Consider the following 17913-nt stretch of genomic DNA (forward strand, 5'->3'; position numbering starts at 1 on the left):
TCCTTTATGCGAACTAAAAGTTGGTGAGCTTTTGGTCTATGAATCTTGTCTGGAAGGTAAAATGACTAAGATGCCTTTCACAACGAAAGGAGAAAAAGCTACAGAACCCCTTCAACTAATACATTCAAATGTATGTGGACTATTAAATGTCCAAGCTAGAGGAGGTTACAAATATTACGTCACCTTTATTAACGATTATTCGAGATATGGTTATGTTTACCTAATGCAACGGAAATCTGAAACCTCTGGAAAGTTTAAGGAATTCCGAGCAGAAGTTGAAAAACAGTTAGGTAAATCAATCAAGACACTTTGATCAGATCGAGGGGGTGAATACATGGACCAAGAGTTCCGGAATTTCTTGATTGAAGAAGGTGTGGTATTTCAATTGACTGTACCCGGTATACCACAGCAGAATGGTGTAGCTGAAAGGAGAAATCAGACTTTGCTTGACATGATAAGATCAATGTTGAGTTATTCTTCACTAGCTACTTCGTTCTGGGGTTAGAACTGCTGTATATATTCTGAATCTAGTTCCATCTAAGTCTATACCTAAGACACCCCTATAGTTGTGGAATGGTCAAAAACTTAGTTTGAGACACATTCGCATATGGGGGTGTCCAGCACACGTGCTGAGGCAAAAGACCGGGAAGTCAGAACCAAGATCAGAAGTATGCATTTTTGTGGGATACCCACAAGGGACAAGAGGAGTACTATTTTATAGTCAGGCAGATCAAAAAGTGTTTGTATCGACAAATGCCACGTTTCTGGAGCATGAATATATGATAGATTTTAAGCCCATAAGCAAAGTAGTTATGGAAGAGTTACTTTCTGATGAGATCGGACCACAATCGGTAAGAGTTGTCAGACCACCAAGAGAAAAGACCACAGTTCCTGATCAGACTCCTGTGGCACCTCGTCGTACTGGGAGGGTAAGCAGGTTATCTGACTGGTATACCGGGGAAGCCCAAATCGTCATCGCTGATGACGGTAAGGAGGATCCATCGACCTTTAAGGATGCGATGGATGATTCTGATAAGGAAGAATGGTAAGCAGCTATGAAACTCGAGATGGAGTCTATGTACGCTAACTTAGTCTGACAACTTGTAGATCTACCTGAAGGGGTAAAACCCATTGGATGCAAGTGGATCTTCAAGAGAAAGAAATAAGTGGATGAAAAAGTAGTGGCTTATAAAGCAAGACTAGTGGCTAAGGGTTATACCCAAAAGGAGGGAGTTGCCTATGAGGAAACTTTCTCACCGGTAGCTATGCTTAAGTCCATCCGGATACTCCTGGCCATTGCAACATATTTTGACTATGGGATATGATAGATGGATGTCAAGACAGCTTTTCTGAATGGCTATCTTGAGAAAACCACCTATATGGATCAGCCAGAGAGTTACATAGAGGAAGGCCAAGAGCAGAAAGTCTGCAAGCTACAGAGATCCATTTATGGATTGAAGCAGGCTTTTAGATCATGGAACATCAGATTTGATGAGGCTATAAAGTCTTATGGATTTGATCAAAATATTGATGAACCATGTGTCTACAAGTACAAGAAAGAAGAGAAAGTGGTCTTCTTAGTTCTTTACGTTGATGACATCCTACTAATTGGGAATGATGTGAGATTGATGAGAGATGTAAAGGAGTGGTTAGCCAACCAATTCCAAATGAAAGATTTGGGAGAGGCAAGCTATGCTCTTGGGATTAAGATTATTCGAGATCGCAAGAAAAAGCTGTTGGCGTTATCACAGGCATCTTATATAGACAAACTGTTGTCTAGGTTTTTGATGCAGAACTCCAAGAAATGGAATTTGCCTTCTAGGCATGGTATTCATCTTTCTAAGGAGCAATGTCTAAAGACTCCACAGCAGGAAGAAGATATGACACAATATCCCTATACATCGACTGTGGGAAACCTCATGTAGGCCATGTTGTGTACAAGACCAGATATAAGCTATGTAGTGGGAGTAGTCAGTCGCTACCAGTCCAACCGGGGATTAGATCATTGGGTTACAGTGAAGTATATTCTCAAGTATCTTAGGAGAATGAGAAACTATATGTTAGTATATTCCGGAGAAGATTTGTCTCTCACCGGATACACAGATTCTTATTTCCAATCGGATAGAGATAGTCGACGGTCGACATCTGGATCTGTGTTCACTCTTAATGGAGGAGCCGTGGTATGAAGAAGTGTAAAGCAAAAGTGTGTTGCTGATTTTACCATCGAAGCTGAATATGTTGGAGCTTGTGAAGCTGCAAAGGAAGCTACATGGCTCTAAAAGTTCTTAATTGATCTGGAAGTTGTTCCACATATGGATAAGCCAATTAAGCTTTACTGTGACAACAGTGGAGCGGTGACTAATTCAAAAGAACTTGGAAGCCATAAGAGTGCGAAACATATCGAAAGGAAATATCACCTGATCAGAGACATTATGGATAGAGGCGATGTAGCGGTTTTGAAGATCACATCGGAAAATAATCTTGCTGACCTGTTCACGAAGACATTGCCACTAAATGTATTTGATCGACACTTAGAAGGATTTGGAATTAGAGACATGACACACCTGCTTTAGGACAAGTGGGAGATTGTTGGGAATGGTGTCCTAGAAGCATGTGATGTAATAGCATATTTATTATTTATTTAATAAAAGAGTTTATTCATCATTTTATGTGCATATATTTGTGAATATTTTATGAATATTAAATGAAAATTCCGTGATTATTTATGTGACCTTAAACATTGTATATAAGTGCTGTATGCGAGAGAATAATGTTTAAGGATAATAATCAAAAAATGATGTTCATAATAAATTTAATTAAAGTTCAGAATCTTTAATTAGAACATTACTAAAACATGTCATTCCCATTTAGAATGGAACGGTGTTATCCGCACTGTTAATATGGTGAGATATTGAATGAGTGTATTATGCATAATGAGATTATGTGGAACAAGGACACAGACGCAATATGAATTTCTAATAATTTCCGTTAAGTATAGAAATTCTAATTGAGTCTACCGATGGTCATATATAGAATGATCTTAATCTTGAGTTCTTAACAAACTCCTATTTATGGATTTGTATCTTTTAATTTACTCAGTACGGATTCTGAGACCCTGAATCATATTCCATGTATTTTGGAGATATGATGAAGTAGGTAGCCGGGAATGTTATTATACGAGATGGAATTCATTAGAGAATCAATGATACTCAATGATGAAGATATAATTAGAGAGGTTAACGGATTCTACCTAACTCTAATTATGGATTATTTATGGAGGATTGATCTATATGCAGTGACTCTATCAAATGGACACTTCACAGTTTATAAGTAATTAATGTTTATAATTTCGAGAGTACAATTCCAAGTTTATAGTGGAATAACTATTAGAATTAATAGAATTAATTAATTAATTAAAGTGTTTAATTAATTATTAATTTTATTGGAGCTCGAGATTATAGATCCATTAGTCCCCGCGCCGTCTTAGTAATTCTACAAGACACACATGGCAAAATGAGAATTTTAGAATTACGAAATTCTAAAATTAAACACTCGAGAATAATTAATTGAGAATTAATTATAAATTAAATAATGTGATTATTTAAATTTGAATTTGAATTTTGGATCGCATAGTGTGAACACAATTTAAATTTATCCTTTTAAACTTATTTGATAAGATGTTCAATTTATAATTCAAATTAATTTAAGTTTGACTTAAATTAGAATTAGAATTTTGAGTCAAAATTGGACTGCAGGATAAATGATGATTTTCTCTTCCTTCCATATCTGTATTTGATGCCTACCACAGGGATATGATCACCTAATGTTGGCCGGCCATATTGAGGATAAGGAGTAGGAGATTTTTGTTCCAAATTCAAATAGGAAATAATTAACACGCTTTCTTTTGGTGATAAAGATTAGATTCTTTCTAGGAGTTTGACTTCTACACTATAAATAAGAGAACACAATTTTGACCTATTATTTTTAGTGTGGCTGAAGTTCTCTTAGTGTGGGAAGGAAAAATTTTTCTCCAAAAATTCTACATCGTGCATGCGTTGATATTTGTGAAAATTTGAGTGTTTATTCTAACCCATTTTGTCTCAGGTGTGCCCACATACATGTCTTCGTGGATTCTAAGAATTGACGTGAAAGATATTAGTTTTCTAAACACAAGGCTTTGGAGCAATGATTGTTTGAGGTCAAAAAACTCAAGTTATCATCCTAATCGGCAGTTAGGTATTATTTATAATTAAGTTCTTAATAAATAAATTAATGTGATTAATTTATTCATATATAAATTAATATAATTTATAAAGTATCTTAAAGATTTTATAAAATTTTTTGTTATACTTAATCCGCTATCCTCACCTTACGCTTTCGCATCCGAATTCGATTCGGAAACTAACAAAATTATCCTCTATTCCTCCGATTCAGCCAAGATGGCATTGGGCCTAATTTATACGGGCTCTCCGTACAGTAAAAGCCCACCACGCCCATTTATAATGCTAGTCGTCTACTCGTCTTTTGAAGACGATCAGAGAAACCTTGGTCGAGAAGAAACGACAGAGTAAACCGACAGGCAATTGTCGGGAAAACGACTTGAATCCCAATAAACAAACAAAACATGAATATTTTAGCAAAAAACGAAAACAAAAACAAAACATGAATAGATGATATAAAGTTCCTGAGCGCAAGAAATCCAATTAAATAATTAATACTAAAAAATAGATAACTCCAATATTGCAATTATAAATGCACTCCAACACTGAGTCTTGAGAGTCACAGAGAGACCTTTCAATAAACAAAAAATCGTCGTTTTTCTGGTGTGATAACGACGAACTTACATGTTATAACGAAAAACTCCAATTTCGATTGAATTGCGAATTTGGGTTTCGATTTGATTTATCATCGCGGGCGAGAGCTAGGAATTCACCGGTTTCTTCCATCTTTTTGAGTTGAATAAGCAACAGCAGAAGAAAGAAGACTGATATGAGAATCGAGATCAACAGCAGAAGAGAGAAGACTGATATGAGAATCGAGATCTCTTGTAATACAATTGTCGTTTTTTGAGTGCTGGGTTTCGTTCCGTTGGCAAAATGATGCTGCATTATCAAGACCCTGCAAAATTGAGGACTAAAAAGGTAAATAATTTCTTGGATTTATCAGAATTGTTGTTAAGAGTGGTGGTTTTTTTTTTTTTTTTTTTTTTTTTTTTCATGATTTTATTACGACATATTAGACTATATTTGCAATAGGTTTTTTTTTTATTCTTTTTTTTTTGGGTGCTGAGTTGAAAAACAGGGGTTTAGAAAAAAAGTTTATTGTCATTTTATTTCAGTTTTCTATGATTAAATAGTGATGTTTGGTGTTTTGACTTTTGTCCATGTTAGCAGATTGTGTTTGAGGAAGTGTACGGCGCTAGTGATCCATGTACACTTGAGCAGTTGAAAGAGTTGAGCTCCAAGCGTAGATTGATTGAGGAGTCTATCAATGAAAGCACCTCCATTACTGAGGCCATTGCAAGGGAAATGTCTGGAGGCTTAACTTCTCATTCCCAACAGGTCAGTTTTTGTCACTATGGAAATTGTTTCTTGAACATGTTTCTTTTAATAGTATGTAAGCTATAGAACACCAGCAATATTTTAATCTCTGGAGAATTTTAGCAAGGCACTAATGTGTGAATTTTGCTACAGTATTCTCTCTCACAAAAGTTGAAATTTGGTTCAAACCACCTGGTTTGAACCCTTAGTCTTTGTTTTCTTTACAGGTTTAAATCAAACCAAGCTTTTTTTGCCAGTATTTTCTCCAACGAAAAGTTAAACAAATTTGAATCTTTATTCAAACCTATAAACCAAACGGGCCGCCTGTAATTCTAAACTGAAGCTCATGATTACTTTTTGTCTCTTGGGATGCTCAGGAATTTAATTTTTTTCTCTTCTAATCAGACTATATAATCTAATATGACAAACTTCTGTTGTTTTGTAGACATAGTTTTCTTTGATTTATATGTAATTATCACTTAAACTTGTTTCACTTTTCCCCAGGCTTATCATTTATGGTTCTTTAAATATCTCAGGTTTTGCAAAAGCTAGAACAGTATCTACCATTGTTGGAAAATTTGATTTTCCATGTCAATTTGGTTAGCAGCAACCGCCAAATAAGTCAATGGACGGCAAATCTTAAGATACAATGGAGCAGTGCTCTTTGCTCGTCCTCTTTTTATTAATCTCAGGAGTCCAAAATTCTTTCAAATCGGTGACTTGAAATTTGAGCTTCAAATGATGCTTTTCCTTTATGGGGCAATACTTCGGCAAAGGGCGGTGGAAATTTTGCCAGAAAGTAGGTATTGATGTTTCAGCGTCAAATTCTACATACTTTCTTACTGCCATATACAAACTTACTTGATTATTTTCTTTTCATTACCATAGACCTGGTGCAATCTGCCACCCTTTTTAGAGAAGCTGCCGGACTTTATCGTCACCTTGCTGATGAGAGTTTTGCTTCTTTACAACAACATTCTTTGCTTGTTGAAAACCCACCAGAAATTCTCCCATCCGTTTCCACAGTCATGAACCTCATTTGTTTGGCCGAGGCACAGGTTAGTACTTTGGTTCTCTTTTACAGCTCACCTTCTTTTGCTTCGATCACTGGATCATTGCCTGAAAAATGCTTTACTCCTCTTGTATAAGGTGGTATTTTCCAAGTCTGTTCTATTTCCCCTTTCTCTTCAATTTGTTCATGTTTTATGTAAAATACGAGTTAAGCTTGTCTTTTGTGGGAATTGATGTTCTTTTGGAGGTTTTGCAGGCAGTTACTATAAGGTGGGCTGAAGAAAAAGGTACTAGTATAAGTCTCTTGGCAAAGCTGCACCATGGTGTCGCAGAGTTTCTCTATGAAGCTGCAGTTATTCTGTATGCAGCAATTGGAGAATGCAAAGATATATCTTCACGCTTTGTGGTATGTAAACATTTTCTAACAATTCTCTTTTCAATTGTTTCTACTTATCTCTTGATGGAAAATCAACTATATATAAAGTGCGCCATGATTGTTATCCCTCACCGGTACCGGTACCAGTACCTCACAGTAAACTATGTTAGGCCCACTGATTAAGTATACTTAGTTACCAATTTTTTACTAACCCTTATTTTTTTTTTTTATCTACAAACTTCAGAAGATCCCTTTTAAATTTTCAAAAAGATCCGATAAGATATTAGACTATTAGTGCCAAAGGATCGAAGTGAGGTTGATAGCCATGCCCTACACACATATATATATATATATATGTATATATATACTTTTTGTTTTTATATTTTACTTGCTTTCACTACTTGAGAGGTCCTTGATAATTTAGCTCCACAGGTCATGTGTGGTTCATCATCTAATCTTGGTGTCAATCACTACTTTAAGTAGCGAGTGTGATGATGTCCTATAGAAAGTTTTTGGTTTCGGTGGCAATATTCACATTCTTGTACTTCCATCTAATCATGGGTACTTATTCTGGATTGTGCAGGAATTCTTATCATCTTCCAGGGCATTACATAGGTTGAGAGGTCAGAAATACCATGCAGAAAGTCTTAAGACCGCTGGAAAAGTTGGGATTTCGATTGCTGTTCTTCGAGTTGCACTGACTGATGGGAAAAGGCAGATGCCAGGCGAAGAATCATGGAAATCAACATATAGAAAGGAAATTGATGATGCTGCTGAGTTGCTCAGGAAGATTGAGCATGAGAATGGATTTGTCTGGCGCGAAAAGGTGCCTTCCAAAGAAGAGTTGCCATTGTGTGAAGGTAACAAAATTGTGAGTTCTATACCTTATCAACCCAAAAGATGGGAGAGAGAACTTGCTTTCAAGATATAAATGTACAGCAATTATAATGCACATCTATTGGTTCTGGAGAAGCAAAATGTTGTCAGCTTTATGATCCCTCCTTTACTTGGGAAGTTCAATTGAATGTATAGACCAATATTTTTGTGATCTTGAACATGATTGATTATACCAATTACAAATTCTAAACTATTACTAAATTCATCGCCACTGGCATTGAATGTTACGAACTTTTTGTTCAAGTTGACACTGTCGAATGCACGTCAGTCTCAAACAAGGATCCTCTATCGACTTTCTCTGTCTTTTTTATCAGAAGAATTTTCAGCTATACTCTACCAGTCGCTGGATTCTTGGTTGCTTGTTTGCTTTCATTAAGGGTGAACAAAATCACCGTCTTCAAAGCTTTTGCTGATAAGGGACTTATAGAAATTTGTAATTTATTGTTAGATCTTTGGTAATGAAATAGTGTTGCTAGTATCAGAAAAGATAAAGAAAAGACTATTAACTCAAAAGCTCGTGTGCAGTTTTAAATAAAATTATTTGTATAAAGAATCAATGACAATATTTCTCAAACTTACAAATTATTTTAACCAAAAAAAGGAATAAAAAGAGAAACAAACTAAAACAAATTCTTGACTAGTCATTAATAACTAGAAAGTAGAAATAGCAATAGCAATTACATTTTTGATATGGAAAATAACTAGAAAGTAGAAATAGCAATAGCAATTACATAATCATTGTTTGGTAATTAATATTTAATTTATTAGTAATCACTAATTATTATTAATTTTCATTAATAAATTATAGATTTTTAATTAATAATTAAGTATTTAGTATCTATTTGTTTATTATTAATTATTTACTAATTAATAATTAGTTTATTATATAATATATAATTAATTATTCAATGTAACGTTGTTGATAAATTTTATAGAATGAAAACAGAAAAAAAAAATAACTTTCAATCATTAATAATTCTTTTTTATAAATCATTCTCATAATTTTTTATTTTCATTTTATTCTCAAAACATTTATAAAATAAACAGAAAACAGAAAATACTGGGTTGGCGCGAGGCACGTGGCCAAATCAAATCCATTAGGATTCTCTAGCCCTACTTCTACGTATCATATGATTATCGAAACAACTTAACTCAACTCAAAGAAGAAAACTTTGGAACCATCAATGGCCGCTATTCCGGGCGTTAATTCTCTTCCCTTTTCTTGCAAACCTTGCAGAACCCGAAGACCCTCATTCCCTTCCTTGCCTTCCACTTCACTCTGCTTCCTTAGCACCAAGCCAAATTCCTCATTCTCAAGCTCCAAAATTGCAACGCCCAGGTTTTTCTCGCTACATTTCTCTATTTGTATATTTTAATCAGAAATTTGGGGCTGAAATACCAGTTTCTTTTTTTTTTTGTGTTGTTTTTTTTAAGTTGCAAGTTGGGTGGTGCGGTTTCTGCTGTGGTTTCTCAAGAGAGCGTTACTGGGTCGAGCTCTTCAGGCACTGATGTGTTCAAACTCACTTACTTGGAGGTGGGTTTCGTTTTTCTTCATCTGGGTCTTTCCCAAAATTGATAACATTAAAAGGGATTTGGGAGTAAATGGCCCTTTTTCGGGCTTTATTTTTGTAAATGACCGAAATTTTGTAGAATTAGGAAATGATCATTTTTTGATTAATTCTAATTTACCACTGGCTAATCAATATAAATTCATTGATTTTTCAATATGAATTAGTAATTAATCAATCCCAACAACAAATTATTGGTTTGTCAATGATAAGCACTTAGTAAATTGTGATAAATTGGTTTATCACTGACCGTCGTTCTTAAATATGTATATATATATATATATATATATCCATTTGTCTGAAAAAATAAAAATTTTGGTTATTTATAAAAAAAAGGTTGGCCAAAAAAGGACCTTTTGCCTAAGGGGCTTTTATTTGTTATTTGTTATTATTAATTTTTTTTTGGTTGTTGTTGATGAAGTTTAGGACTTTTTGGTTTAGGGGAATAGTTGGTTGTGGGAGGTGGGTGGGTTGAAAATATTGGTTGATCCAATTTTGATGGGAAATTTGGATTTTGGAATACCCTGGCTTTATGATGCTGCCAAGAAGTTTTTGAAGAATTTTCAGGTACTTTTGTTTTTTCTTCTCTACCTGTTTTGTTAAAAGGAATTTAAGATAAAAGTTATGGGCTTGTTCTAATTGTGTAAATGTTTAATGCAGTTAAGTGATCTTCCTGAAATTGATTGCTTGCTGAGTACACAAAGCCTTGATGATCACTGTCATTTGAAGACTTTAAAGCCCCTCTCTAAGAAGTACCCAAATCTTAAAGTGTTGGCAACTCCCAATGCTAAGGAACTGCTTGATCCCCTTTTCAGGAATGTAAGTACTCTTTAGTATTTTTTTTTTTTATAAAAAAAAAAGGAAAAGAAAAGGAAAGAAAAAAGGTACTCTTATCTCTTTTTTTTTTTCCTCTATCCAGGTTGCGTATGTTGAAGTAATTGCAATCTTCTGTGACTTACAGAATTTTTCTGATTTGATTGTGAAGTAATCAATTGAAAATGGGCTTAGTAGTTTGGTTATTAATTTATAATAGTGAAACACTTTTGTAATTTGTTTGCTATAATTTCTTCAACCATCTAGCACTTGCTAAAAAGTAAAATAAAATAAATTGGTGATTTGCTTTTCGTTAAGGAAGTTGAAGTTCTTAGAACTCCTTGGAAGAATGTATTTAGAACAATCTTATAGTTATCTTCTCTCCACATGTTTTGTTTTCTCAATGTTCGTGACTATTCTCACTTGTCACTTAGCTGTGCCTCTTGAATACTCGAGGAAAGCGGAACGAGCTATGTCTATTTTACTAGAATGGCTTTGAGCTATTTTGATTTTTAGGTCAATGCTTGTATTTGATGCTTAATGCTTAATGCAAAATCTTAATGTAGTATTCAAGTTACCAAATTATGCTTATAGTTACTGCATTTCCTTATTCTGATCAAACCACATAAATTCATGTTTTCTAGACCACGTATCTAGAACCTGGTCAGAGCTCTGTTATTGAAGCAAGTAATGGTTCTAAAGTCAAAGTTCAAGCTACTGCAGGGCCAATTCTTGGTCCTCCTTGGCAGCGTCCCGAAAATGGGTAAACTTTCTTTCAAGTTTCATTCTAATGAGTCATGACTTGTTTGCTCAAGGCATGTTACTACGTCCCTTGTTAGAGTACATTAGTTAAATTGATATTTAAGTATGCATATTGGTTGTGGCATACATTTGGGAATGAATTTCCTTTGATATAATACGCCCTTTACAATTATTAGCCAAATTTTAGTCATTTTTTCAGTAATCATGCTCTAGGTATCTTGTAACTTCTCCACAAGACCAGCTTACTCTCTACTATGAGCCTCACTGTGTATACAACAAGCGTTTTCTAGAGAAGGAAAGGGCTGATGTTGTCATCACACCAGTCATAAAGCAGCTTCTACCAAATTTCACTTTGGTATCTGGACAAGAAGATGCTGTTCAACTCACAAAGCTGCTGAACGCAAAGTATAGTATCGTTTCTTACCTCGGGTTTTAGCAGCCAAGTTTGCATAGATTCATTGTGATCTTATATTGAACCCTGACTTCTTGTAGGTTTGTTGTTCCAATGAAAAACGGAGACCTTGATAGCAAAGGGCTTCTAGCTAGTCTAATTCAGACCGAGGGAACAATAGGATCGTTCAAGGTCTGTGTTCTTATACACATTGTTGACGAACTATTATTTTAGAAATGGAATACTTTGAGAATATATAACCTAGATGGTTTTTTTGTAAATTTAGGTATTTCATTGAGAAAAAAGTAATTCATTTTCTTTTGTTTTTAGAAAATGCAGTAGTTATGATGGAAATGTGCTTATATTTTTTCTTGCTCTTGATGTTTATAGTGCTTAAAAACATAAGAACACTTGAAGCCTTTTGTAGCACATATCTATTTGTTAAGTCTACCAAAAGGCGTACATTGAAAATGAGCTTGCTATGTTTGGTGAAAGTATGTAGGGATTTTATGCCATTTCGTTTTGCTTTCAAGACTTCCTTTGCCTATTCTCTACGCGTTTGCCTACTCGCATATTTCTTGTCAAAAACAATCATAATATTCAATCTGTTTCCCCTCATTCTACTTTGTTCATTTAATTTTATCTTTTTCGTTCTCTGTTTTTTTTCTTTTTCAGTTGCAATTTTCTGTTCTGTAAATGCGTTTAGATGGTTGTGAAAGTAGGAGAATTAAAGCTGAAAATGGTTCTTGTTGCAGGAACTTTTGTCAAAGGAATTACAAGATGTGCAGGTATTAGAGCCTACTCCTGGTGTATCAGTGGAAATCCAAGCACCTTAAACTCTTCCACATACACATATGTATATACATATATATTTGTGGAGTATATTACATACAAAATAAAGTAGTCTACTTAAGAATACGTGTCTCTGCTGTTTTTTCTATGTACAGTAAATTAGTAAATCCAATTTTCCCGATCTTGTTTTTTGTGTTTGCATCACAACAATATTACAAGAAGTAAAGGAATCAAGCGAGACCTGCATGCATGGACGTTGCATCGCAAGTTCCAAATTAAAAGAAGTTTAAAAATATGGAGAGATTGTACAAATCAAAGAATGTATACAAAGGAATATATTTTTATATCTTAGTTATGAAATGTCATATGGCCTCTTGTGATTGTTACTTCCGAGTTTTAATCAATCGCATAATACACATGTCAACTATGTGACCACTATAATGTTGTCAGGTAAGAAGAAAAGAAAATAGGAAGGAAAGAAAGGTATTTAAGTGAGAAAAATAGAGAGGAATGAAAGGACCGTTCTCTTACTGTTTGGTGGGAGGGAAAAGTGGAAGGAGGGTGAGGGAGGAGGGGATTAGTATAAGGATTTTCAGGCTTTTGATTGTTTGGTACAAGAGAATAGAGTGGCTGAAAATTTTCAAATTGTGTAAAGAAGCACAAATTTAATCTCCTCATTTCCATCTTATTTTTCCTCACCTAAATAGTTTTGTATTATATAATAATTTCTAACTTGATCAATGAGGATATATATTGCACACTCCAAACAGGGATTAGTGATCTGGAGGTTCGTTTAGAAATTAAATTTGATTAAGGGAGCAATTAAGCATTTAAAAATATGAAAATCGATCTAAAAAAGTAAAACATAAAGGAAATTTCCAAACAAGTCCCCACATTTTGATGAAATTGGATTTTAAGAAAGTGACGAGGACTTTCACACTTTTCTTATAAAAGAAGTTCAAAATTGAGCCTCTAACATCATTCAGGATTTCCCCCACAGGATATTCCATATTGTACGTACATGAATAAATAAAAAGAATAATTATAGACATCAACCACAGTCTAGAAATATTTAAATTTACAATCCATAGAATGTATACATATCTTACATTGTACAACAAGAATGGAAGTGTGTACAACTTCTTCTCTTGAACTGCACAAGCTAGAATTACTTGTGCTTGCTACTTACTCAGCACTGCTTCTAGTGTCGCCTGAGAGGGGTTATGTACATTGAAACAGAAGAAAAATAAGTGGAAGGCCCAATAGGATATATTTTAGGAAACTTTTATAAATAAATAGAAATGCATAGTCCCAATACATCAGCCGAAACCAAACATCCTTTTTCTGAAAGGAAAATATAAACTTAAAGTTCATATTACAGGCATGAGCAAGTAATTTATAGCTATGATAAATTACTTACACAACCAAAAGCACAAGCCATATCACCACCGTAGTGGGCCGTACGGGTTTCGGGTTTTGCCCCCAAGGATACGATCTCCATATCCTGATTTCTAGGCCATCGTGGGCTTACTAGTTCGCAAGATATCTTATCGTTAAGAAAATATCTTTTAAAACTTTAATTCAGTTCATTATGATTTTAATAGCAATAATTATGCTATCTCCTTAAACTATTTTTCTTTACAAAACATGTTTTAACTTCAAAACATTTTCATAAGCCAAAACTCTTTAAAATAGGCTAAGAAGGATATGGACAAAAATATCCTACCTCTCCGGTAGAGTTCTATAGCTAGTTCCTTGTCGTCCTAGCCTGACTTCCTTCGAAGCTCAACCCTTGCCTTTCCACTTTTAAAATAATGTTCCAAGATTTAGACTGCATCATCACAACCAAATCAAACTCAATCATGTATAATTGTATAATACTAGTGTGCCTTTACTTAAATCCAAAGTCCATAAACAATTTCATACTTCAAATCATGATTCTTGGGATATAGACTTTTTCATTAATATTGCTTGAGTTTATGATTTGTCCAATTGATTGATTTAGATTTCGTAATAACATTATAGGTGTTCCTAATTCAAGCTTTAATTCATGTGGTGGTATTCCACTAAAGTTAAGAGTGTGCAAAAATTCTTGAGGATATAAAAGATTAAGTTTGTCTATGTTTTCAGATGAGGATGCAATAGTGTCGTAACTATAATAAAATTTTTCTTGTCCAGGAATTAAGGATAATATGTAATTATTAATTTCATCAGATGTTTTATTTTTCGGTGTTATGATTGCTCGTTCTTTTAAGTATTCAATAGTGCAAAAGTAAGTATTTAAATTATTATATATTAAGTTGAAATTTTTTCAATTGGATTTGAATCATAATGTAGTATGTATTTTTCTGGTATTTTTACCCATGTAGTGTCTTCATTTTCTAAATTTTTTATTCCTTTAGCAGTACCATCTCCAACATTTAATATCCATTTCGAAAATGTTGCAATTTCCTTTGTTTCTTGTTATGTACGGTTGTATTGTTTTAATATCATGTTTTCTGTTAACTTTAAAATTTTAAAATATGGCCATAAATAAGAGTTATTTATAGTTGCATTTATTATATCTTCCTTTGTTCCTGTGGGAATAACTCGTAAAATTTGTCAGAAGTCACCTACTAAGACAATTGTCATGCCACCAAATGGTTGTTCAAAGTTATTTCTTAAATCTTGAAGTGTTTTATCTAATGCTTCAAAACAATATTTATTAGTCATAGTTGCTTCATCCCATAATACAAGTGATGTTTTATCAATTAAATTTACCAATTGAGTTCATTTTTTAATATGACAGGTGGAAAATTTATCTATTGACAATGGTATTCAAAATCTATAATGTGCAGTTCTTCCCTTAAACAATAGTAGTAATGCTATTCCGGAAGATGCAACAGCTAAAATTATTTCATTATTTGATCTAATTTTTGTGATTATTGTATTCCATAAATATGTTTTTTCGGTTCTGCCATGACCATAGATGAAAAAGAGATTATTTTTTTCCTCATGTAGTGATTATAAAAATTTTTGATAAATAAATTATTGTTCATTATTTAAACTATTTACTAATCTAGTATTTTCTTCCTTTAATTTATATATATATATCGTAATTAAGTTCTTCTCTTAAAATTTTATTATTTAAATCATCCATTAATGATCTAGTTGGAAGAGGTAAGTTAAAATGTGTTAAGGTTGATGAATTTGAATTTAATAATTCTTCTAGTTCATATTGTACAAAATTGTATAATTATGTTTCAGGTACTTGAAAATTTGAGTTATTAAATAAAGTTTTAATTTTGTGTATTATATCATCTGTCATAAGTTTCCAATGTTTTTCAAGCAATTTTATTGGGTTATTTACATTGTAAAATAATAAAATTATGATGAATAATTGTCGTAGTTAAGTTGCTGTTGACCAGAATGAAGCTTCTAGTATAGATTATTCCCATTCTCAATCGTCTCCTAATAAGCCTAGTGCATAGCATGCTGCTTGATTTGTTGGATATGTTATGTCATTAACTGTTCAAAGAGCTTTGTAACTTGTTGCGCCTTTTTGATGATTTAATAATAATTTAAGATAGTATAATTCTCTAGAGCTTGGATAGACATGAAAAGTTCGTCCAATTGTATGTCCCATTTTTCGTGGAGACCAATATTTATATTTACTATTCCAAACGTATCTAATATTCTATGTAAGTTAGTTCTCTTGCATTAGTATCATATTTGTTTGTTTCTTCGTTTATAGTTAACAAATCCATTTTCGTCAATTGTTGTTTCATTGTTGAATTTTTTAGGAAATTTTTTTGAACATTCTGAATTTTTCATACATGGAGAATTTGACTTAGCTATGCCACATGGTCCATGCATCATAAATTCAGCTACAATGTTATATTCTATTGGATTATTATGCGGATCAGGTATTTCTGCATAAATAAATCTGTCTATTTGTGATGGCTCACGTAGTTTGTCATCATGGTGGAGCCAGAAGAGGAAATGAGAATGTGGTAGTCCTCATTTTTGAAACTCAACAACATATAAATCTACAAGATTGAAAAATATTTTATTGTAATTTTTTTGTAGTGTTAGAAAAAAGGAGTGTTTTTTTTTTTCTTATCGAGAGACTAAAAAAAGTCTAGGAGAAGAAATCTAACCTGCTATAATTATTCCAAATATTTTTTCATTTTTAATGATGGATAAAACATTATCTAATTTCATTTTAAAAATTCTAATGATAATATCTTGTCTATCTTTAGCTTTTTGTCCAAGTATTTTTGCTAGGACTTTAGTAATTTCAGGCCATATTGGATTACATGTAAATGTTATGAATAAATCTGGGTTTCCATAGCTTCTGCAAATTGCCATTGCATCTTGATAGTTTTAGATCATATATCTAGCGCTTCCAGTATGGCTTGAAGGAAGGATAATTCTTTTTCCTATTGCTTGTGCATTTGTGTCTCCTCTTGTAATAACGTCTTGAATTCCTTGATAAATCTCGGATCACAAATGTTTTTGATTTTTTTGAATATAATCTAATCGATCCTCTTTTACAGAAGCATATGCATCAACTACATATTGTTGAAATAATCTGCCTCCTCGAGAAAGTGTATTGCCTTGAATTCTACGTTGTTGTAATTGATGGCAATAGAATTCTCGCATAGAGATTATTTTTCTTATATATCTATTACTTAAGTTATTTATATTATATTTTAAATTTGTTGTGTAGCCATCTTCTCCATATGGAAATAATAAAGGATATTGAAGGGCCATATAACATGGGTGTAATTTTGTTATTCATTGTAAAGTATCTGTTCTATCTTGGATAATAATGTCTCTTCCTTGTTCATATTCACCAATATCTCCAACTATTAAACCAACTATATCGTTCGATGTGGGTAGGTCATATTGGTTACTATACGTATTTCTTCAGCTTATAAGCCTTAGTTTCATAGACGGTATCTCATCTTGTTGATATCTATCCCTTATCATTCGAAAAAGTTTAACTAATTTATTTATTTTATCAAGCATTCTGATTAGATTTTCAACTATAAATTGTATTATGTTTTTGGATTCACTATCAAATGAGAATGATGCTATCCGATTTCATACTTCATTTTCTGTGTCATATATATATATATAGTTGTGTAAATTTTGGAGGATTATTATTAATTAGTAGTAGATATCCCATAAGATGATGTACTTGTCCACTTATTTTGAAAATGTTTGGGCCATGATTGTCTACAATTTCTTCTGTTATAGGTGAGGAAAAAAGTTAAGTTCTGCTATAACTTAAGCTAACGACATAGGGTTTGGAAAAAAAAAAAGATTAAGAAAGTACTAAGATAATAACAAATGAGTAATTAAGTTGTGAACAGAGAAAAATGATTATAGATAAATGTGGAAAGTTTTGGTATATTGTAATTGTGGCTCATATATATAATAGTAATTTGAATGAGCAAGTTGGTTATAACGAAATGGAAAAGAAGGGAAAATGGAAGGGCAACGTAGTTTGCAATGCAATTAGCAAAGGTAGACAGATTTAAGGGAAGACTTATTGCTCATGCAATTTGGGATCCTCATTTTGGCCAACCGGCTGTGGAAGCTTTTACTCGAGGGGGTGCTCTTGGCCCTATCGATTATTTTGGTGTTTATCAGTGGTGGTATACAAAGCGAAATGACCAAAAATGACATGCCAAAGGCAAAGCAAATGATAACAAAACCTAAAGACTAAAAAGTCCTTGCACCAGAAGAAGAAGAAGAGAGCAGTATGGTAAAACA

General features: G+C 33.2%; 2 protein-coding genes across 2 annotated transcripts; both read left to right on the forward strand.

Annotated features, from left to right (window-relative positions):
• The first annotated feature begins 4788 nt into the window (after positions 1 to 4788).
• Positions 4789 to 8030, forward strand: LOC21400347. Its single transcript, XM_024169106.1, has 6 exons — positions 4789 to 5141; positions 5394 to 5561; positions 6077 to 6339; positions 6429 to 6598; positions 6808 to 6957; positions 7511 to 8030. Exons 3-6 carry the CDS (start codon positions 6279 to 6281, stop codon positions 7856 to 7858), a joined length of 729 nt encoding a protein of 242 aa, XP_024024874.1. The 5' UTR covers positions 4789 to 5141; positions 5394 to 5561; positions 6077 to 6278; the 3' UTR covers positions 7859 to 8030.
• Positions 8031 to 8926: 896 nt separating this feature from the next.
• On the forward strand, positions 8927 to 12325 carry LOC21400348. Its single transcript, XM_010103413.2, has 8 exons — positions 8927 to 9163; positions 9259 to 9358; positions 9834 to 9959; positions 10053 to 10211; positions 10850 to 10968; positions 11181 to 11372; positions 11460 to 11550; positions 12114 to 12325. Exons 1-8 carry the CDS (start codon positions 9009 to 9011, stop codon positions 12192 to 12194), a joined length of 1023 nt encoding a protein of 340 aa, XP_010101715.1. The 5' UTR covers positions 8927 to 9008; the 3' UTR covers positions 12195 to 12325.
• Positions 12326 to 17913: the final 5588 nt, after the last annotated feature.

This window comes from Morus notabilis, unplaced genomic scaffold, assembly GCF_000414095.1.
Source record: "Morus notabilis unplaced genomic scaffold, ASM41409v2 Scaffold109, whole genome shotgun sequence".
Classification (NCBI taxonomy): domain Eukaryota; kingdom Viridiplantae; phylum Streptophyta; class Magnoliopsida; order Rosales; family Moraceae; genus Morus; species Morus notabilis.